General features: G+C 36.7%; 1 protein-coding gene across 1 annotated transcript in view; it reads right to left on the bottom strand.

The window, feature by feature from the left end:
* Positions 1-24,902, bottom strand: part of STRN (striatin) — a 109,681-nt gene that overhangs the window by 67,767 nt on the left and 17,012 nt on the right. The window contains exon 2 of the mRNA XM_030857938.2: positions 2,562-2,665. Within this exon, the coding sequence (XP_030713798.1) occupies positions 2,562-2,665 (104 nt within the window). The remainder of the gene's footprint in view (positions 1-2,561; positions 2,666-24,902) is intronic.

Genomic DNA, 24,902 nt, shown 5'->3' with positions numbered 1-24,902 from the left:
ACTCCAAATCTTATGCATTTTTTTTTTTCTATTTAAAATGTTTCATAGGGAATTCCCTGGAGGTCCAGTGGTTAGGATTCCAGGCTTTCACTGCCAGGGGCACGATCCCTGGTTGGGGAACTAAGATCCTGCAAGCCACAAGGTGAGGCCAAAAAATAAAAATTAAAATTAAAATGTTTCATAGTGGCTAACTCCTCTATTCTAGCAGCTACTACGTTATCATTTCTCATCCTAAACTATTACAATCTTCCTGCCTCTATTAACAGATCTTTTCAGTCTATCCCCTAAATTGAGGTCAGGGTGATCTTTATAAAATCTATTTTAGACTATTCCATGCTTAAACCTTTCAACTGCAAGACAACTAAATGCAATATGTATTCCTAGATTGGATCCTGGACCAGGAAAAAAAATACTACAAAGATCATTATTAGGACATTTGGTAGAAAAAAATGCTATGAAGATCATCAGCGGAACATATGAATATGGGCTATATTACATAATAGAACTATACTGACATTAAATTTCCTTAATTTGATAATGAGCTGTAATTATTTAAGGGAATGTCCTTGCTTTTAGAAGATGGTCCCTTAAGTACTTAAGGGCAAAGGGGTATAAGTCTGCAAAGAAGTAGCAAATGATTCAGGGAAAAAAAACAATGAGTATATAGAGAGAACATGATACAAGTAAATACAGCAAAACGTCAACTGGTGAATCTGGGTGAAGGGTATATAGCTCCTGCAACTTCTGTTTGTTTGAGATTATTTTAGGAGAAAATGTTTTTTAAAACTTGCAGTGTAAGATAAAAGTTTGAACTCCTTAGTTAGGCTCTCCATGATCTGGTTCTTGCCCATCGCTACCATTATTGCTTATAAATCACAATTAACACCTTACCCTCCATACACAGTAATCACAAATTTCTGAACACACCAAAATGCTTTGTTCCATGTCAAACGTATCTTCTCTACTGCTTGAACCTTGCCCATCTGGCAAACACCTTATTTTTTATGATGCTGTTCAAGTCTCACCCCCGCTAATCACACCCTTCTTTCTGCTTTCACTGCCTCCAGATCCAAACAACCACTCCCTTCTCTGTGACCCCACTGTACCCTGTGCTGACTTCTCCCACAGCACCTAACTTACTGCACTGTACTTCTGTGGTTTCCAAGTCTGTTTCCCACTACTCTAGGCCCTGAAGGGACAAGGTTTGTGACTTGTTTCTTCTCAATTCCAGCACAGTACTTAAGTTGGATGGATAGATTAATGAATATGTTAATGAGAATGCGTGCACACACGCACACACATACACACATACATATACACCGTATCCTTGGTTAGTTTAATATTTTAATTTTTCTGACTTACAAGATAGTATAATGTACCGGTAAAGAGTACAAGCTTCAGAATCAGACAGACTGGAGGGATCTGAATCACAGCTCTACTGTAACTCTGCAACTCTACGTAAATTACTTAGTTTTTAAGCCTCAGGGGCTGGTACATGGTAGTTAATAGTTGCCATTATTAATGTTATTACACTCTCTCTTTGATTATGCCTATCATTTAGATTGTTTAAAATCTCAAATATTCCCAAATTACACACTTAAAAGTTTTTTTTCCCCACCATCTCCCCAATACAGCTTTCAATCAACCTCTCAAGGAATGAAAAGAATCACCAATTTTTCACTAAGAGGTCAAGCTGTTTTCAACCTCTTGTATCATTTAAAGATCCCACGTGAAGGTAAACACAACTTCTAATAAAGTTTTATCTATTTCTTGATACCCATAAGTAGCATCTTCTAAATGGTAGAAGATGCTTCGAAAAACTGAAAAGGGCATGTGATCAAAAACAAAGCAAAATAGAGAATTTCAATATCACCTAACAAGTACTCAATAATCTAAAATAAAGAACTGTCTTATACTGCTGACAAAAAATTCCAAAGACCATCCACTAAAGCAAACAAACTTAATTCATATAAAAACTTCCAAAATTCTCATCCATGACCTATTGTCCTTTACTTGTGAACCAAGTTTAGTTCTTGAATATCTTAGACACTAGCAGAATAGAAAGGTAAGATTCACTTCTGGAGAGATATGAATAGTTGATAGCAAAGGATCAAAATACCAAAAATGTCTATAAAAGGATTCTCAACACAGTCTGCCAGAGTAGGTTTCTTCCACAGAAAATACACCAAACTGAGTAATACTAGATGATAAGGAAAAGGGAGTAAGTATTATAGAAATTTCCTTTACAACTCAAAAACTATTTCAATTCTATAAAGAAATAGATATCAACAGTTCAGGAAGTACACACATTCCTTTAGAAAGGACAGCATGGGGGAAAAATGTTGCTAAAATCTTAAAAATCATATAAATCAGTTTTTTGGTCATTATTACTAAACATTCATTAACAAATTAACATATTACAACCATTTCTAAATGTTTATTACAAATACTACTTCCTGAATTAAAAAGCAGAACACATTACAATGTGGATTTGTTGTAGGAATAACAGAAAAATCACTCCAATATTTAAGAGAACACTACCTTCCATGTCACTGAATTACCTTTCCTGTTTAAGAGCATACTCCAGCATCTTGATTCTCCTCACAAGATCCTTCTTCAAATTTTCTTGACCTTTCCTTTCCCCCTGAAGGAAGGCAATCTGAGCCTGAGTAAGGAAAAGAAAGACAAAACTCAGTTTAGACGAAATAAACTTTTTCAAACTCAGCTGAAGAAAGAAACTTTGAAAGATAAAACAATTAGATGTAAAAACATTTCTTTTTACAGATCTGTCACAACGTATACAGAAGGGCACTGACTGCAAGCGGGGGAAATGCTTAACTTATTTTTTAAAAAAAAGGACATCTATATAAATGTCACTTCAGACTAGGGATGTTACAACACGTAGTCCATATCCTCTAAGAGTCGATAATTTAAAACAACCAATATAAGTGCAGACATATGCAAAATACAGCACAGTTTGCTCAAGTGTTTGTCTTTTAAGGCACTTAGGGGGATTCTTCTTTATAAAAAGTGAAGATGGAGAACTACCATATGACCCACTATTCCACTTTTAGGCATTTATCTGAAGAACATGAAAACACTAGTTCAAAACACTAACATGCACCCCCATGTTCACTGCAGCATTATTTATAATAGCCAAGATATGGAAACTACCTCAGTGTCCATCGATGGATGAATGGATAATGAAGATGTGGTGTACACACACACACACACACACACACACACACACACACACACACCCTGGAATACTACTCAGCCATAAAAAACGAAATCCTGTCATTTGCAGGATTTCAACTACATAGATGGACCTCAAGCATATTATGCTAAGCAAAATAAGTCAGACAGAGAAAGACAAATACTGTATGAGTTCACTCATATGTGGAATCTTAAAAAAATAAAGATGAACAAACAAAACCAAAAAAAATTCATAGATACAAAGAAGAGATTAATGGTTACCAGAGGGGAAAAGGGCTGGGGGGGCAGGCAACATGGGTCTTAGGCGTCAACTGTATGGTGATGGATGGTAACTGGACTTGTGGCAGTGGTCATTTTGTGGTTTATACAGATGTTGAACTATAGTGCTGTACACCTGAAACTTACATAATTTTTTTTTAAAGGGTGAAGATCGGGAAAGGGGGTAAAGTAGAATCATGAGTTCTTATAATAAGCCTTGTAAAGTAAGAGTTCTCTGAGTTTCACCATCTACTTAAATTTTATGATGGACTCCTTGTCTTGAGAGACTTTATCCTGGACCTCCCCTTCAAATAAGAAATAGCTGTCTTTTCTCAATCCCCACCTTTCACCCCATCCCCATTTAGATTTGATATGCAGGGGTAAAGAAAGTGAAAGCTGGGAAAAGGAAAATCAGAGAAAATGGCCCTCCATAGGTTCCTGGCCCCTCCCAAACATGAGAAAAAGAAAAAAAGAAAAAACCTACATTTTAACATGAAACAAACTGTAAAACTCTAGTCTTCAGTTAGACAAAGGGGATAGGAAAGAGCAGCTCTCCATAATAATTAAAAAGACATTTAGAATTGAAATAATACTTTCCACTTAAGGAATTAAAACTATGTTGCAAATACTAACTTGTTAAAGAAACCCATAACACCACTAGGAGTGTGAGAGGAGATCTACTAAGGGCCCTCAAAAATAGCTATCAGTTTCACTATTCTCACATTCTTTCCCCTCTCATTTCTATTATATTAACTCAGATAACGTTATTTATATTTCCACAGTGCTTTCCATTTAAGTAAGCAAAAATTTACATTTAATGATGATCTTACCACATCCCTAAGGAACTGTGGATTATCCAACGAAGGTTTAGTGAATGAACCATTAAACTTACTTCTATTTGGTTTAAATGACACTCATTTCTTTTTTTTTCAGTACCATAATAAACACAAAATCCAACTCACCGAGCTTCTTATAACTTTCAGAATGTAGGTACTGTCATGTTTTTGTTCTCATTTCAATGAGCTCTTAAAATTTATATTGCAATTATAAGAAGGATTATTTTTATCTTATTGAAATATTTAAAAACAGGCTAAAGATAGTTCAGTTGTATACACAGAGGAAAAGGCATCAAATATCTACAATATCTGTATTTAATGATCATATAACCTTTTAAAATTGTATGTTCTACAATGAGATCATTATTTTATATAAGCAGAATTAATAATACATGCATTAAAAGCTGACAAAAATGAATGTCCTGTCAAAAGGATATAACAGCCCACCTTGTTTGGTCAAACAATGTTTTGGCCTAGAAGACAGGCTTCAAAATGGCTTTAATAAAAACAATAATTTAATCAGTATAATCATATAACCAAAGTAATAATAAAATTATCAATTTCTTCCTTTCTATACCCTTTGACGAGCTTTCTATTTCTGCCACCATCATTGGTCCTGGGTGATTCTGACACTTCAGCATATAATACTCAAAAGTCTTTACTGCAACTCATTCCCCAGCCTACCAACTACTCCTTATACTTCCAGGACACTTGCTTTCCCATCCTCCTATCAATTCACACACTGGACTACTTAACTATTTTTTTTTTTTTTTTTTTTTACTTAACTATTTAATAAAAAATAAAAGACACAGAATTGTTGGAGAGAGAAATTACAAAGAAGATGGAGGTGCCTAGAAAAGACAAACAGAAAGGAATAATAGAAATATCTGTGATATTCCTTGGTGATCAAAGGATATCTCTGTGACATTTCTGCCACAGATGCATAACGTGAAATCAATCATATGGAAACATCAGGCAAACTAAAATTATGGGGCATTTTACATTAACTTTCTTGTCATCTTCAAAAGCAACAGGTCACAAAAGTCAAGGAAAGACTGTTTCAGATTGAAGGAGATTAAAAAGACATGAAAGGGCTTCCCTGGTGGTGCAGTGGTTGAGAGTCCGCCTGCCGATGCAGGGGACGCGGGTTCGTGCCCCGGTCCGGGAAGATCCCACATGCCACGGAGCGGCTGGGCCCGTGAGCCATGGCCGCTGAGCCTGCGTTCCGCAACGGGAGAGGCCACAACAGTGAGAGGCCCGCGTACCGCAAAAACAAAAAAAATTCCAAAAAAAAAGGACATGAAAACCAAATGTAATGCATGATTCTGGACTAGATTTGGCTATAAAAGGATATTATTGGGACAAATGGCAAAATATGAATGGGTCTGAGGACTAGATGGTAGTAATACATCAGTGCTAATTTCCTGATTTTGAGGACTGCATGTGGTTACATAGGATAGTACTTGTCTATAGGAGACAAACACTAAAGTATTTGGTGGGTGGCAATGGGCCATCAGGTTGTCTGGCACCTTGCCCTCAAATGGTTCAGAAAAAAAAATTCTTTGTATTGCCCTTGCAACTTATCTGTCAATATAAGATTTTAGTTTTTGAAAAAAATCACTACTCCAGCTTCCTTAATAAGATAAGATACAAACAATTCAATTCAAAGCCAGTATCATGTGTAATAGAGAAACCTGAGTAGTAATGACAATAGGAACAAAACAAGGATGTCCACTTCTTACCACAAATATTTAACGTTGCTCTGGAGGTGGTGGCCAATGTCATTAGTCAAGAAAGAATTAAGTTTGGAAAAAATGAAAACACTAATTCAAAAAGATGCATGCCACCCTAATGTTCATAGCAACACTGTTCACAACAGTCAAGACGTGGAAGGAACCGAACTGCCCATCAACAAATAAATGGATAAAGAAGATGTGGTGTGTATATATATATATATATATATATAGAGAGAGAGAGAGAGAGAGAGAGAGAGAGAGAGAGAGGGGGAGAGAGAGAGAGAGAGAGTAGTATTCCATATATACACATACAATGGAATACTACTCAGCCATAAGAAAGAACAACATTCTGCCATTTGCAGCAATATGGATGGACCTGGAAAATATTATGCTTAGGAAAATAAGTCAGACAGAGAAAGACAAATACTGTATGATATCACTTATATGTGAAATCTAAAAATAATACAAATGAATATATATGCAAAACAGAAACAGACTCACAGATATAGAAAACAAACTTGCGGTTACCAAAGCGGAGAGGGAAGTGGAGAGGGACAGATTAGGGGATTGGGATTAACAGATACAAACTATGTATAAAACAGATAAGCAACAAGAATATATTGTATAGCACAAGGAATTATAGCCATTATCTTGTAATAATTTATATGGAGTATAATCTGTAAAAATACTGGATCACTAGGCTGTGCATCTAAAAATAATATAATACTGTAAATCAACTATACTTCAATTAAGAAAAAAAGAAAGAAGTTTATAAATAAAAAAGAGAAAATAAAATCATATTATTTGCAAATGATAGGACCGGATATTTGGACAATCCAAGAAAATATAGACTATAAACTATTACAAAAATAGAGGAATTTTAGTAAAGTAACTGCATATAAAAATAATAAATCAAAACCCATGGCTTATATAAAAACTAGTTACATGATATAATGAAAGAAAACAATCCCATTTATAATAACAAAAATGGTAAGATAATTAGAATAAACCTTACAAGAAAAAAATAAGAGCTATACAAAGAATATTTTAAATGCTACTAAAGAGCACAAAAAATGACTTGAACAAATGAGAAGCAAAACCATGTTCTTAAACAAGAAGATTCTGCATTACAATGATTTTATTTCTCCCTAAATTACTCTTTTAAAATTATGCAAGCCCAATTAAAATACCAATACAATGTTTTTAAAAAACATACATAAAAAAAAATCATACATGATGAGTCTAAAGTATATATGGAAAAATAAACAAGAATAAAAAAATTATTTTAAAGCTCTAAAATATTTTAAAACATTATGATTTATAGTCACCTAAAAAGTGGTACTGATGCACAAACAGACCTATCTATAGCACAGACAATCCAAAAACAAACCCAAATACATACAGGAATTTAGTATAAACTAAAGGTGACACTGCACATCATTGGGGAAAATGTAAATTATTCAATAAATGTTGATGGGTAGCCATCTAGAAATTATTCCTCACATCAAAACAAATGCCAAAAAGATCAAAAAATTTAAAGGAACCCCAAAATACTAGAAAAAAGGTAGAGTTTGATTTTAATAATCTCAGGGTTAGGAATGTCTTTTTGAAAATAAGACAAAACCCAAAGTCATAAAAGACTAATAAATTTCACCTCAAAAAGAAAGTATTTATACATGGTAATTTAAAACTTGCTGAAAACCTATCATGAGAAATAAGACAGCTCTTTTTTGACAAATATCAAAACAAAATCAGAAAAGTAGTCACATCACAAATCACAAGTTTGCTTTTCTTGATGTATAAAAAGCACCTACAAATTAATAAGAAAAAGATTGAGAACTCAACAGAGAAAAACACTAAGAACATGTTGACTGAAAGGAAATAAAAAGGCTCAAACACATTAAAAAGATGTTCAATCTCACAAGAGAAATGCCAAGTAAAATTGTAATCACATTTCCCCCTTTCCATCAGATTAATAAAGTTCAGTAATTTGATAATACAATATATTGGGGAAAATGCATTCGTATGTTGGCTGTGTTAATCAGTTTCACCACTACTGTGGACAACTTGGCAATATCTATCAACTTTGTAAATGCATATACTCTTTTTTTTGTATTATTTATTTATTTTTGACTGTGTTGGGTCTTCGCTGCTGCACGTGGGCTTTCTCTAGTTGCAGTGAGCAGGGACTACTCTTCGTTGAGGTGTGCAGGCTTCTTACTGCAGTGGCTTCTCTTCTTGCGGAGCACAGGCTCTAGGTGCATGGGCTTCAGTAGTTGTGGCACGTGGGCTCAGCAGTTGTGGCTCGCAGGCTTCAGAGTGCAGGCTCAGTAGTTGTGGTGCACAGGCTTAGTTGCTCCGCAGCATGCGGGATCTTCCCAGACCAGGGTTCAAACCTGTGTCCCCTGAATTGGCAGGTGGATTCTTAACCATTGTGCCACCAGGGAAATCTTGGTAAATGCATATACTCTCTACCCAGCAATTCTAATTCTAGACTGTTATCCTTCAAATATATTTGTACATATGTGAAATGATACACTGAAAAAATACAGACAAGAATATATGTATAATCCAAATGTCCACCTACAGAGAACTAGTTAAATAAATTATAAATACAATTGGAAAAAAATTAGGTCTTTAACTAAGACCTACAAGAACAGAGGAAGAAGAAGTCAATTTCTTACATTTTTCCCCCCAGAAGCTCTACTCAGAAAGTTAGAAACAAACATCTTAAAACACATGTTCTTACAGAAGAAAGCGAATTCTTTCTGTAAAAACAACCTGAAAATACCATATTCTAACGCATATATATGGAATCTAAAAAAAAAAAAAAAAAACTGGTACTGATCAACCTAGTTGCAGGGCAGGAATAAAGATGTAGACATAGAGAATGGACTTGAGGACGGGGTGGGAGGGGGAAGCTGGGGCAAAGTGAGAGTAGCGTCAACATATATACACTACCGAATGTAAAATAGTCAGCTAGTGGGAAGCAGCAGCATAGAACAGGAAGATCAGCTCAGTACTTTGTGATGACCTAGAGGGGTGGGATAGGGAGGATGGAAGGGAGGCTCAAGATGGAGGGGATATGGGGACATATGCATGCATATGGCTGATTCACTCTGGTGTACAACAGAAACTAACACAGTACTGTGAAATAATTATACTCCAATAAAGATCTAATAAAAAAAATAACAACCTGAGTCTAAAACATAGCAGCTGGTATAAATCCTTCCTTTTGAGAATAAAGATTAAGTCCCAGGTACAGATTGTCCTAACATGGCAGGATACTGTTTTCTGAATCAGACTTTTTAATTGCAAAGGCAGGGGAGGGGGGTGGACAGAAGGGAAGAAAAGACTGAAAGGAAGAATAAAAGGGTAGGAAGAAAGAAGAACAGAAATAAAGAAAAGAAGAAAAATAGAAGGAAAAGTGGGATACATCTATAGAAAGGGATACTATGCAGTTGTTACAAAGGAGATAGCTCTAAATATATTGATAATGATATTTAAGATAGATTAAGTGAAAAAAAGCAGACAGACATTTCATGTAGTTTGCAACCATTTAGTTTTTGAAAAAAAAAAAAGGTAAACATACCATTATGCTTCTGTGCATAGGTAATAACTCTGGAATGATTCAGAAGTATGTAGTAAATGTGAATGTCTCCAAAGAAAGCAACTGGGTGGCTGAGAGGGAGAGGAACAGGAGTTAAACCTACCTTTAAATGTACATGTAGCCCTTTATACCTGCTGAGTGCTGTACCACAGGTATGTTGCTACACATAAAAGTCTCTTAACTGAAGAATTTAAAGACTTAAAGCCAAACAAAACTCGTTCACCACATATGGCACTATAAGCCACCAGTTTGTAGACCCTGTCTTGGATGTTTCAATCCAAATTCATTATTTCTACAAAGGAGAAAAAAGAAGCTCCAAGAGATTAAATGGTGTATCCCTAAGGGGGACAGCATTCTCACAAATGAACTAAGGTGATAGTCCAAGACCATGAATGAATCACCACTTAGAAACTCAAGACTCACACCCAGTGTAGTGGGGGTATTAGCAACAAGGACATGACAGAAAATACATGGCCCAAGAGGCTCCTTAAAAGTTCTCCCTGAACATTACCACAACAAAATTCCTTCTGAAATAAAACAGACAGGTCTCTAGTTACCCAATATATTCCTAGCCTCCAGTATTAACCAGTAATATGGAATAGTGATGAATTCAGTTATTTACTTTTTTCTTTTATTGGTATACTTCTCCATGAAGCTACAATTTGACCACTTTCTTTTTTTTTTTTTTTTTTTTTTTTGCGGTACGCCGAGCTCTCACCGCTGTGGCCTCTCCCGTTGTGGAGCACAGGCTCCGGACGCGCAGGTTCAGCAGCCATGGCCCATGGGCCCAGCCACTCCACAGCACGCGGGATCCTCCCAGACCAGGGCACAAACCCGTGTCCCCTGCATCGGCAGGCAGACTCCCAACCACTGTGCCACCAGGGAAGCCCTGACCACTTTCTTTTAGAAAACTTGTGTCAGCCTGCACTGTCACCTCAACATTCTCACAGATTGAAGTCTCCTAAAGTTTCTAGGGTTCCAGGAACAAAAGTGAGATTGAGACATACAACTGAAATCTTAAGAAAAAATTAGAAAAACTAAAGATTCAATCTGATCAAGTAGACAAGGTATGAAAATAGCTTTTAAGTATTACAAATAAAATATTCTTTAAAATTTTAAGTCATCATTCTTCCATTTATCTCTACTAGTAAAGCTAATGGTGATGGCACATTATTTTTGAAAAGAAAAGTTTGGAATTATCTTCAAGGAAAATAAATGTTAAAAATTCCATAAGTTTTTTATATTATGTACCTAAAATTAGGCCTCCACTTTCCTAACCATTAGAAATTTAAAAAGATGAAAACAATAGTAACTAGATATTTTACAATTTAAGCCTACATGGTAAACAGGAAATTTATTTACCTTTATTATTTTCAATTCTAACTTATCAAAAGGATATATATAAGGAATGTAAGTCTGCTATATCTAAGCAGGTTTACCTGAAAACATGGGAATATCTAATAATTAATTATTTTAAATGTATCATTTAGTTTTTTGAAACCATTTAAACTATCTTGTACTCTAAAATCTTAAAGGGTTAAAATTTAAAACGAAAATCACTGAAAAGGACATTCACAGAAAGATAGACAAGATGAAAAGGCAGAGGGCTATATACCAGATGAAGGAACAAGATAAAACCCCAGAAAAACAACTAAATGAAATGGAGATAGGCAATCTTCCAGAAAAAGAATTCAGAATAATGATAGTGAAGATGATACAGGACCTCGGAAAAAGAATGGAGGCAAAGATCGAGAAGATGCAAGAAACGTTTAACAAAGACCTAGAAGAATTAAAGGACAAACAAACAGAGATGAACAATACAATAACTGAAATGAAATACACACTAGAAGGAATCAATAGCAGAATAACTGAGGCAGAACAGATAAGTGACCTGGAAGACAGAATGGTGGAATTCACTGCTGCAGAACAGAATAAAGAAAAAAGAATGAAAAGAAATGAAGACAGCCTAAGAGACCTCTAGGACAACATTAAACGCAACAACATTCACATTATAGGTGTCCCAGAAGGAGAAGAGAGAGAGACAGGACTCAAGAAAATATTTGAAGAGATTAGAGTCAAAAAACTTCCCTAACATGGGAAAGGAAATAGACACCCAAATCCAGGAAGCGCAGCGAGACCCATACAGGATAAACGCAAGGAAAAACACGCCAAGACACATAGTAATCAAATTGGCAAAAATTAAAGACAAAGAAAAATTACTGAAAACAGCGAAGGAAAAATGACAACATATAAGGTAACTCCCATAATGTTAACAGCTGATTTCTCAACAGAAATTCTACAAGCCAGAAGGGAGTGGCATGATATACTTAAAGTGATGAAAGGGAAGAACCTACAACCAAGATTACTCTACCCAGCAAGGATCTCATTCAGATTAGATGGAGAAATCAAAAGCTTTACAGACAAGCAAAAGCTAAGAGGATTCAGCACCACCAAACCACCTCTACAACAAATGCTAAAGGAACTTCTCTAAGTGGGAAACACAAGAGAAGAAAAGGACCTACAAAAACAAACCCAAAACAATTAAGAAAAGGGTAATAGGAACATACATATTGATAATTACCTTAAATATGAATGGATTAAATGCTCCAACCAAAAGACACAGGCTGGCTGAATGGATACAAAAACAAGACCCATATATATGCTGTCTACAAGAAACCCACTTCAGACCTAGAGACACATACAGACTGAAAGTGAGGGGATGGAAAAAGATATCCCATGCAAATGGAAATCAAAAGAAAGCTGGAGTAGCAATACTCATATCAGATAAAATAGGCTTTAAAATAAAGTGTTACAAGAGACAAGGAAGGACATTACATAATGATCAAGGGATCAATCCAAGAAGAAGATATAACAATTATAAATATATATGCACCCAACATAGGAGCACCTCAATACATAAGGCAACTGCTAACAGCTATAAAAGAGGAAATCAACAGTAACACAATAATAGCGGGGGACTTTAACACCTCACTTACACCAACGGACAGATCATCCAAAATGAAAATAAATAAGGAAAGAGAAGCTTTAAATGACACAATAGACCAGATAGATTTAATTGATATTTATAGGACATTCCATCCAAAAACAGCAGATTGCACTTTCTTCTCAAGTGCGCAAGGAACATTCTCTAGGATAGATCACATCTTGGGTCACAAATCAAGCCTCAGTAAATTTAAGAAAATTGAAATCATATCAGCATCTTTTCTGACCACAATGCTATGAGATTAGAAATCAATTACAGGGAAAAAACCGTAAAAAACACAAACACATGGAGGATAAAAAGTACGTTACTAAATAACCAAGAGATCACTGAAAAAATCAGAGAGGAAATCAGAAAATACCTAGAGACAAATGACAATGAAAACACGACAATCCAAAACCTACAGGATGCAGCAAAAGCAGTTCTAAGAGGGAAGTTTATAGCTATACAAGCCTACCTCAAGAAACAAGAAAAATCTCAAATAAACAATCTAACATTACACCTAAAGGAACTAGAGAAAGAAGAACAAACAAAACCCAAAGTTAGCAGAAGGAAAGAAATCATAAAGATCAGAGCAGAAATAAATGAAATAAAAACAAAGAAAACAATAGCAAAGATCAATAAAACTAAAAGCTGTTTCTTTGAAAAGATAAGCAAAATTGATAAACGTTTAGCCAGACTCATCAAGAAAAAGAGGGAGAGGACTCAAATCAATAAAATTAGAAATGAAAAAGGAGAAGTTACAACAGACACTGCAGAAATACAAAGCATCCTAAGAGACTACTACAAGCAACTCTATGCCAATAAAATGGACAACCTGGAAGAAATGGACAAATTCTTAGAAAGGTATAACCTTCCAAGATGGAACCACGAAGAAACAGAAAATATGAACAGAACAATCACAAATAATGAAACTGAAACTGTGATTAAAAACCTTCCAACAAACAAAAGTCCAGGACCAGATGGCTTCACAGGTGAATTCTATCAAACATTTAGAGAAGAGCTAACACCCATCCTTCTCAAACTCTTCCAAATAACTGCAGAGGAAGGAAGACTCCCAAACTCATTCTATGAGGCCACCATCACCCTGATAGTAAAACCAGATAAAGATACTACAAAAAAAGAAAATTACAGACCAATATCACTGAAGAATATAGATGCAAAAATCGTCAACAAAATACTAGCAAACAAAATCACAAGTATATTCAAAAAGAAAAGTACATAAAATATTAGTCTGGGCTGGATATTTTTCAGTTGTTTTTCTGTCATCTGCTATGGGAGAGAACGAGCACTCACTTATACAAAAATCTATAATAAAGTGCCAGAGAACAACTAATTTCAGGTTCTGTCAATTGAGCACAAACTCACAAATAACAAGAGAAATCCATGAAAAGTAAAAGTCAATAAAAATAGATTACTTAACCTAAGGAAGAGCATACAGTGAAATTTCAGTTATCTGCTTTATATCTTAATGTCTTCTATAAACTATACCTATTTCCTCTGAAAAGCTTTGGATTACATTATTCTCTTGCATCTAGGCTGCTAGTTGTTTTTCTCTGGGCACACAATCATTGCCTCTAGCTAGCCCTCTCTCCTAAAGACAGTGCCTTCACTTGGCAGCATCAAACTTCAGCATCACAATCACCTAGAGGGGCTTCCCTGGTGGCTTAGTGGTTGAGAATCTGCCTGCCAATGCAAGGGACATGGGTTTGAGCCCTGGTCCGGGAAGATCCCACATGTTGTGGAGCAACTAAGCCCGTGCACCACAACTACTGAGCCTGTGCTCTAGAGCCATGAGCCACAACTACTGAGCACACGTGCCACAACTACTGAAGCCCACGCACCTAGAGCCCGTGCTCCACAACGAAGACAAGCCACTGCAATGAGAAGCCCGCTCACTGCAACAAAAAGTAGCCCCTGCTCGCTGCAACTAGAGAAAGCCTGCGTGCAGCAGTGAAGACCCAACACAGCCAAAAATAAATAAATACATAAATAAATTTTTAAAAATTGTGTGTATTTTTTTAAATTAAACTTTCCATTTGGTTCTTTTTTTTTTAAAACTACCCTATGACCACATTTAAAAATTATTTATTTATTTTATTTATTTATTTTGGCTGTGTTGGGTCTTCGTTGCTGCGTGCGGGCTTTCTCTAGCAGCAGACCCAATGCGGCCATAAATAAATAAATAAATAACATAACATAACATAACAAGACAGAATAGCTCCTTGCCAAGGAGCATTAAATAACTTTTTTAAAGATATAAACCCACAAGATAAAAGAGAACATACAGAGGCAACAGGGGTCAAGGGATGATAAATATTTAGGATGTGGAAAACAGATGAAGAAAGAGTACTAACTCAGCAGCTCAGAAACCTAAGTACCTGCAGAGGGAGTTCAATGAGAAGCTAGTAGATTTCCCCCAAAGCACCTTGAAAAGCTCAGAAATTAAGAGGTATGAGATACACAGATGGGGCAGCTGTGTCACAGGGCTTAAAACAGGGGGGAAGGTTAAAAGTATATGAAGTGCAGTCAAACCTACAGGAACCCACCTCTACTCCCTGAAATAAAACAACTACTTCTAACCCACCTCCCCAAGATACTAGACATTTAGCCTCTGAAGAAATGTAAACAGAGAGGTCTTGACTCAGAATGCCAGGAATAGTAGAGGGCAAGAATGAGGCAGTGACAAAAAGAACAAAACAAAACAGGATGACTAAGTGAAAGCTTTAAAAGGTAAGAGCTATAATCTACTTCTCTAGCCAGGTTCCATCTACCTCTGCAGCTAGGCTCTCTCTCCAAGGCAGATGATTAGAATACCATTTTCTAGAAAACTGAATAAACTCAGAGAAAAAAACTTAAATGCCATTTAAGTATGACATTCAGGGGTCTTTCAACAAAAAAACCATTTCACCTAAATCAGATCATCCTTCAGTGAAGGCCTGATCATCCTGTAGTGAAGGCTCCATGTCAAACAGCTAGTCTAGAGATAGAGGACGTCCCACCAGTTTATGAGTGCCACACTCTTAAAAATGGTCCACCTTGACATTTGAGAAAAGGCTCCATCCAATAAGATATAGAGACAAAAACATGAGGATTAAAAGGAACACAGGGGCTTCCCTGGTGGCACAGTGGTTAAGAATCCGCCTGCCACTGCAGGGGACAGGGGTTCAAGCCCTGGTCCGGGAATATCCCATGTGCCGCGGAGCAACTAAGCCCGTGCACCACAACTACTGAGTCTGCACTCTAGAGCCCACGAGCCACAACTACAGAAGCCCACGTGCCACAATTACTGAAGCCTGTGCACCCAGAGCCCATGCTCTGCAACAAGAGAAGCCACCGCAATGAGAAGCCCTTGCACCACAACGAAGAGTAGCCCCTGCTCGCCGCAACTAGAGAAAGCCCACGCACAGCAACGAAGATCCAACGCAGCCAATAAGTAAGTAAGTAAATAAATAAATTAAATAAATAAGTAAATAAATAAATAAAATAAATAAAATCCACCCACCCATTTATTCCATGCTTACCATGTAACGAAACTGTGCTGGGGTGGACAAAGTCCACCACAGACATAGTCCATTTCTTCACAGAGCTTATAATCTACATAAAATACTGTTTTTTTTAAGGAGTAGCTTTTTATATTCTTATAAATATAGCATAAGCCTTTATAACTTCTGAAGAAATGATTATAGTCAGAGTTAAGATACATGTAGTAAACTATTCAACTGCAAGACATTTTGCATAATGATATGATATGTGTGATAAGATATGCTACAAAGGAAAGGTAATAGAAAATATAAATGAAAGAAATAACTTTAAAAAATCTACCTTTAAAAAAAGGTCAATATTAATCAACACAATAACCAGATTCTACTTAAAAATAAATGAGACTGATGAAGAGCCATGAGACTTATACGGATGATAAATCCCTACACGGAAAACTGAAGAGCCTAAATAGTAATAAGAAATACAAATTATCACAGTTTTAAATATTAACAATTGGTAAAGCTGGGTGAAGATTTTTGTGTACTCTTTGTGGAACTTTCCTTTAAGTTTGAATTTTTTTTTAAGTTTTATCCCATAAATTTTTTAAAAAGTTTTATCCCTGCTGTATCCCATATATACCTGTTAAATTAAAAAGGTAAATTAAGTGATAAAACCCAATGTTCACAAGCAGATGAAACACAGATGTATCTTTATATGGATGGTGGCAATGCAAATTAGTTAAATTTCTTTTGCAAAAGGGAGCTGACAAAGCCACCCACATACTCTATGATTTGGCAATTTTGCTTTTAGATATACAAAACAAAAGAACACCAGCCCTTTCCTCCACACTGTCCAAAAAAAAAGTAATGTGCAAAGCTATTCAGATACACTCTAATTTTGCTTTTATTTATGTCATTTGAATTATTTCCTTCTGATTCCCCCTCAATCCATTTCTCTACGTAGATGGAATCATGGTACAAAATTTTACAGCTTACTTTTTGTCATGAAAACACTTTCCGTGTTATTACTGTCTTTATACCATCATTTTCATTGGGTTTATTATACAACTTCAAGTAAATTTACCATAACTTATTTAACCATTGTAGCAGATCTTGTGGAATGGCTATTCAAAACACACATTCCTAATCCCTTTTTTACCTAGCTTGTAACTTCCCACTATAGAATCTGGAAAGCCAAATGACTGCTTTCCTAGATTCTGTTATAGTCATGCATATCCAAGTAACCAATGAGATGTCTGCTGGGGATGGAAAGAAGGTACTTCTGGGGAAAGTTTATCATTCACTGATAAAGGAGACTCACTCCAAAATAAATAAACAAACAAAAAAACACAAACAAACCTTTTTGCTGCTTTTCACTGTGGTCTTGATGTCTCTAACTATAGCAATCTTGTAATCATAATGTAACACTAAGAAAGACAATAAGCCCGCACACTGAGGGTGAAAGATGGCAGAGGAGAATAGAAAAAGTTTATGTCCTCACTGAGCAACTGTACCAGCTTATGTCAGACAAAAAGACTACCCACCACCAGCCTTGTGAGAAACATGATCTTTAGTTGTTAGGTCACTGTTAACAGAGTTTACCTGCAGCCAAAAGCATTCCTAAATGATACTAGTTTCACTACACCTTAACATTTATATTATAATTTTTCACTATTACAAAATAAATTGCCAATGATGATCTTCATGTATACACATTTTTAAGGCAATTTTTTGTTTACTTCTCTGGGATAGACTACGACAAATAGAATTACTAGGTCAAAGTATAACTGTTTCCTTATAGATACTAACCAGTTGACAATACAAACAACAATGTATGACAGTAAAGTTTAAAACATCTTTCCTAGCATTGAGTGTTATCATTGATTTTAAAAATTCATAGACAGGGACTTCCCTGGTGGCGCAGTGGTTAGGAATCTGCCTGCCAGTGCAGGGGACATGGGTTTGAGCCCTGGTGCAGGAAGATCCCACACGCTGTGGAGCAACTAGGCCCGTGCAGCACGACTACTGAGCCTGCGCTCTAGAGCCTGCGAGCCACAACTATTGAAGGCCACACGCCTAGAGCTCATGCCCTGCAACAAGAGAAGCCACCGCAATGAGAAGCCCACACACCGCAACTAGAGAAAGCCTGTGCACAGCAACGAAGACCCAACGCAGCAAGGAAGGAAGGAAGGAAGGAAGGAAGGAAGGAAGGAAGATTCATAGACAGAAAAGGGTACCTCATTGCTTTAATGTATATTTCTTTGATGAGAATTATTAATATGGACCATTTTGCCATATGTTGACCATTGTCCTATAACAAACCCATCCAAACTCATAAAGAGATCAGTTTGATAAGCTATATCTTGTTTGCTTTTTAAAAATATTCTTCCTTATTAAAAATACTGTAAAATGGAAAAAAATTTCAAACTTTATATAAAGATATACAGGAACAACCAACAGATCACTCCTTTACCCCCATTCCATTACCTAGAGATAACCAATGTGAACAGTTTGCTGAAGTCCCTTCTGAACTTTCTTGTATGCAGAAGTAGAAAGATAAGCAAAAATAACATCTGTTTTGGTTACATAATCACTAAAAATAAGTATAAGGACTTATACACATATGAAAATATATAAAATTAATAAACTGAACTTTTATTGAGCTCTTCCTATGTTATATTGCTCTGAATAAGTGTTTTATAACTCATTTCATTGTCACACAAACAAAAACAAAATAGTTAATAACTATGTACAAACCCATCATATTTAAAACATAAATGTGTACACTAACAGAGATCTGAAGAAAACATAGATGCTAGAGTTAAGTTTTTATTAAGACATTTTGCCTTATATGTAAATAATATACAAAGGCAATAAGGATATAATGAAAAGAGCTTGTAAGGAAGGAGGGTAAGACTGAAATATAAGTTTATCTGTTACTGATTTTACTGTTAAGGTGGGCATTCCATGTAGGTGGTAGGTAACACAAGGCTGGAGTTTCCAGACTAGAAATATATTTGGTAATCTTGGTTTTCATATACACACAAAACTATAACATTTCCCAAAACAATTAAAGTAGCTACAAGAGTGTGTGTGTATATATATTCCTTTTATTAATTTTTAAAAATAAGATCCAGAAAAGATGCCTTTTTAAAATTAAATCCATTACATAAAACAATGCCTGTTATTTTAAATGATGTTCCTAATATAAATACAAATCCAATGACTTCATCTTAGCCTACTTTACAAGTATTAGATTTATTTACCTTTAATAAGTTAAACTATCATTCTGTTTCCTGTTAAAACTGTAACACTAATCTGAAAAATTACCAAAAATAAATTATAGGAAAAAAGAAAACTAATCCTACTTGTGACTACAGATAGAAGATGATCTCAATAAAGAGACAGACATTCCATGCTCTTACAAAGGATATAAACAAGCAAATTAGAGAAGAGGAAACCCAAAAGGCTAACAAATTTAGGAAGAGATGCTTAATCTCAGTGATAACCAGAAACATACAAATTAATATAAATAGGAGATATAACTTCACATTTATCAGAGTAGCAAGAATTAGAACTCTAGATAATGCCAAGTGTCAACAGCAAAGTGCGATCATGCACTGCTAGTGGAAACATAGACAAGGGCAATCAGTCTGGAAACCAATCAGCAAATTACTTAAATTAAGTCTACATATACCCAACAAACCAGTAATTCCATTACTCATTAATATGTCACAGAAATTCTCAAACAGTTAAAAGTAATGGCTTTCATGTCCATAAAATATCACAGATGAATCTTTTTAAAAAGTAAGAGAAAATTATACAATTTGATTTTTGTGAATTAAAAAATACATGCACAGGAAAAACAATAATATTTTACAAAGATACATAAAAACAATGGAAGGAGAATATGAGAGGAATGGAGATAAAAATGGATAAGTAAATTAAAGAAGAGAGGGACTGGGTGCAGACCAATAATAATGTGCAATGAACTGCAAAGTATGAGAACTCAACCCTCTGCACCTGAGTTCAAAGCAAGATTACCAAAAATAATGACTTTAAGAATACATAGGCAAAAATCCTAAATCCTCAATAAAATATAAACAAATCAAATACATCAGTATATCAAAAGAAAAAATACTCCACAACCAGGCTTATGCCATTAGTAAGATAAGTGAGAAAAAATAACATATTATCTTAGGAGATGCAAAAAATCAATTAACAGGGCTTCCCTGGTGGCGCAGTGGTTGAGAGTCCACCTGCCGATGCAGGGGACATGGGTTTGTGCCCCGGTCCGGGAAATTCCCACATGCCAGGGAGCGTCTGGGCCCGTGACCCATGGCTGCTGAGCCTGCGCGTCCGGAGCCTGTGCTCCGCAACGGGAGAGGCCACAACAGTGAGAGGCCCGCGAACCGCAAAAGAAAAAAAAAAAAATCAATTAACAGAATTTATTATCTATTTCTGTTAACAACTCCTAGAAAACTAAGAAGAAACTTCCTTAACATGCTAGATAGTAATTTTTATTTTTTATAAATTTATTTATTTATTTTTGGCTGCATTGGGTCTTTGTTGCTGCACGCGGGCTTTCTCTAATTGCAGTGAGCGGGGACCACTCTTTGCTGCCCTGCGCGGGCTTCTCATTGCAGTGACTCCTCTTGCTGCCGAGCACAGGCTCTAGGCACGCGGGCTTCAGTAGTTGTGGCACACGGGCTCAGTAGTTGTGGCTCGCAGGCTCTAGAACACAGGTTCAGTAGCTGTGGCGCACAGACTTAGCTGCTCTGTGGCATGTGGGATCTTCCCAGACCAGGGCTTGAACCCCCGTCCCCCGCATTGTCAGGCGGATTCTCAACCACTGCGCCACCAGGGAAGCCCTAGATAGTAATTTTTAGAAACCACTAACAAATACCACACTTAACAGTTACACAGTTTCCATTTAATTTTTTTTTAAGTTTTTTTTTTAAAGGAACAAAAGGAGACTCTCCAGCACCACTATCATAATATAAAGTTCTGGGATTGATAACCAGTACTGGAAAAGGAGGAATAAATATTGGAAATAGTTACACTTGGCTTTTCTAGCTAAAATAACCAAACATTAGAAAGAATAAGGTATTTCTGCAAGGTAACTAGATGACTTTGTACACACAAGCACAGCTTTCCCACATATTGAAAATAACCAGTTAGAAATGTAATGGAAAAAGAATCCTACTCACAAAAGTAATAAAACCTATAAATTCTTAAGTTTATTCCTAGGTATTTTAAGTACAGGATATCTCTGCTTAAGGAAAGAGAGAAATCTTAGTTGGAAAAAGTTAAAATGTAAAGATGCAATTATTGCCAAGGCAAATGCGAGTTCAATAAAAAACCCAACTGTGTGTGTTTACATGTGTATATACATGAAATTCTGGAGGGACACACATTAGATTGTTAGTAGAATTTATGTCTAAACAGATTTGTGACAAGGATTGGAGAGGAAGGAGTACTATCTACTTTTTATCTTTCTATATATTTCTTATGTTTTGAATATACAGCTATTCTCATTTTATTTATTTATTTATTTTTATATTTGCAGTACGCGGGCCTCTCACTGTTGTGGCCTCTCCCGTTGCGGAGCACAGGCTCCGGACGCACAGGCTCAGCGGCCATGGCTCACGGGCCCAGCCGCTCTGCGGCATGTGGGATCTTTCCGGACCGGGGCACGAACCCGTGTCCCCTGCATCAGCAGGCGGACTCTCAACCACTGAGCCACCAGGGAAGCCCTATTTATTTATTTTTTAAATTTTATTTACTTATTTATTTTATTTTTGGCTGCGTTGGGTCTTCGTTGCTGTGCGCGGGCTTTCTCTAGTTGTGGCAAGTGGGGGCTACTCTTCATTGAAGTGTGCAGGCTTCTCACCGTGGTGGCTTCTCTTGTTGCAGAGCACGGGCTCTAGGTGCACGGGCTTCAGTAGTCGTGGCTCACAGGCTCTAGAGCGCAGGCTCAGTAGTTGTGGCTCACGGGCTTAGATGCTCTGCGGCATGTGGGATCTTCCCGGGCCAGGGCTCAAACCCGTGTCCCTTGCATTGGCAGGCGGATTCTTAACCACTGCACCACCAGCCAGGGAAGTCCCTAGCTCTTCTTATTTTAAATAACTCATTTCTTCTGACAAAGATTCTCTCCTTGACAAAACTTTAGTCAGGCTCCTCTAAGTTCTCTCTTCTATTAGACCCAATCTTTGGATTTCCATGGCCATCTTTACGTTGCCCAATTTTATCAAGAATCTTACTAAATCGGGGCTTCCCTGGTGGCGCAGTGGTTGAGAGTCTGCCTGCCAATGCAGCGGACACGGGTTCGAGCCCTAGTCTGGGAAGATCCCACATGCCACGGAGCAACTAGGCCAGTGAGCCACAACTACCAAGCCTGCGCGTCTGGAGCCCGTGCTCCGCAACAAGAGAGGCCGTGACAGTGAGAGGCCTGTGCACCGCGATGAACAGTGGCCCCCACTTGCCGCAACTAGAGAAAGCCCTCGCACAGAAACGAAGACCCAACACAGCCATAAATAAATAAATAAATAAAATTTTTTAAAAAACACAAAAGAATCTTACTAAATCAGTTTAGCAAGAACCCATCACCTTCAATATCTGACCAACCTCATTATCAATCAAATTCCTCACCCCCACCATCCCCTGGGTGATATCTGATCACCTTGGCCTGCCTTCAGCAAGAATCCTGTAAGGTCAATTTAGTTAGAAACCCCCCTGATCCCTGATGTTCTTCTTAGTAATTTCCATCCACCTACCGCCCCACCCTGCCCGGCAACACACATGCACACACACACCTTCCTCATTGGCCACATATCCCACCTTTCCTTGTACTCGGGATTGAGCCCAGTTCCATATTAAGGTTTCTTTCCCTCTACTTCAATGGTTCCTGATTAAAATCTGCTTTTACCATTTTAACCACTGTCCAGCTCTGGTTTTCTTCAAAACTGCTAAATATAAAATTTAGACAGTTTCTAAAAATAAAATCTAAATTTAACCCTGAATTCTAAATAAGGACTCATATTGTTTCTTTTTTGTAGAAAAATTAGTGGCTTCTAGTCAGTGTTTCATGCTCTAAATCTCTTCTCTATTTCACGTTATAGCAAGTTTACAAAAACACTGCTTAAAAAAAAATCAATATAAGTAGATTCCTTAACTAGGGAAGTCAAGTTTTGTTAAAACAAGCTTTTATTAACAACTACCTGACTTTCAATTATCATAATACGTTAATTTTCTGATTTTAAAAAAACTAATATAAGGGACTTCCCTGGTGATCCAGTGGTTAAGACTCCATGCTTCCACTGCAGGGGGCACGGGTTCAATCCCTGGTCAGGGAAATAAGATCCCACATGCTGCATGGCGTGGCCAAAAAACAAACAACAACAAAAAAACTAATATAAAAAATTAGGTTAAAATGTCAAGAGTTACAATCTTTACTCAGTCTGAAAAGCAAACAAAAGAGAACACAAAGTAGGGAAAATAGGGAAGACTCATAGACATATATAAAAAATATTTGATATAAATTAACTCATTTAAGCTTTGAAGTATATTGAATCTAAAAGATCAATAAATTCCTGCTTTCACTTTTCAAAAAAGTTAGTGAACATAACTTAATTTTCCCTGATAACTCAGGGCCATACTACATACATCAATTATTGAACTGTATTGTACAAAACTTCAGTGTTCTCTGATGTGATGTGAAATTCCTACTCCTGGTTCTCTCACTAATCTGTGTAACTTATTAAAGTTATTTAACTGCTCTGAGCCTCAGTTCCATCAACCATAAAATGAAAGAGTTTAACTTTTTTTTTTTTTTCCCCAGTACGCGGGCCTCTCACTGTTGTGGCCTCTCCCACTGCGGAGCACAGGCTCGGGACGCGCAGGCTCAGCGGCCACGGCTCAGGGGCCCAGCCACTCCGCGGCATGTGGGATCTTCCCAGACCGGGGCACGAACCCGTGTCCCCTGCATCGGCAGGCAGACTCCCAACCACTGCGCCACCAGGGAAGCCCGAGTTTAACATTCTTTACTTCTATGAAACCAAAGATGACATGTGTGAAAAACAGAACTGAATAAGTACTGATCCCAAGATGATGAATATTCTTTTTAAAAAAGATTTCTATTTGCTTGCATTCTACTTATTTGCATCCTTTTCATGGGAGACTAATGGTATACAATTGAGTTAATGTTTTCCAAGGCAGTATTACTTTGGCTAATTTTTTTAAAAATTTATTATTGAATCCAAGACAACAGCCACCTTCCAAAAGATATCCTCATCCTACAGAATAATCATCCTCTTCTCTAAAGTTATCTGTATTTTGGTCAGCAGTAAGGCAGCAGGGGAAGGAAAGGAGGCTCTCCATTATTAGTCCAGGAGCTCCTTCCTGCAAATTTGAACTCAATTCTAACATCGTCATTATTAACATGTACTGTGATACGTGCTAGAAAAAAAAAATTTTTTTTTAATTGGGCACAGATGAAGTTGCTAAAGCTCCAAGAGGAAAGGTACTGTCTCTGCTATTTACTGCTATATCCCCAAGCTCCAGAAGTCACTTGCATGTTGCAGATACCCAATAAATATCTGTTAAATTAAGTGAACAGATTCTTAAAAAGGAAACAGTATAAGGTAACACAGCCTAAGTGCCAAATGACACAGCAAGTACAGTTGACCCTTGAACAACAGGGGGTTAGGGGCATCTCCCCTCCGTGTAGTCGAAAATCCTTGTATAGCTTATAGTTGGCCCTCC

Source organism: Globicephala melas, chromosome 12 (genome assembly GCF_963455315.2).
Source record: "Globicephala melas chromosome 12, mGloMel1.2, whole genome shotgun sequence".
Lineage (NCBI taxonomy): Eukaryota > Metazoa > Chordata > Mammalia > Artiodactyla > Delphinidae > Globicephala > Globicephala melas.
The sequence above is the reverse complement of the archived record's forward strand: the minus strand, read 5'-3'. Positions and strand labels throughout refer to the sequence as shown.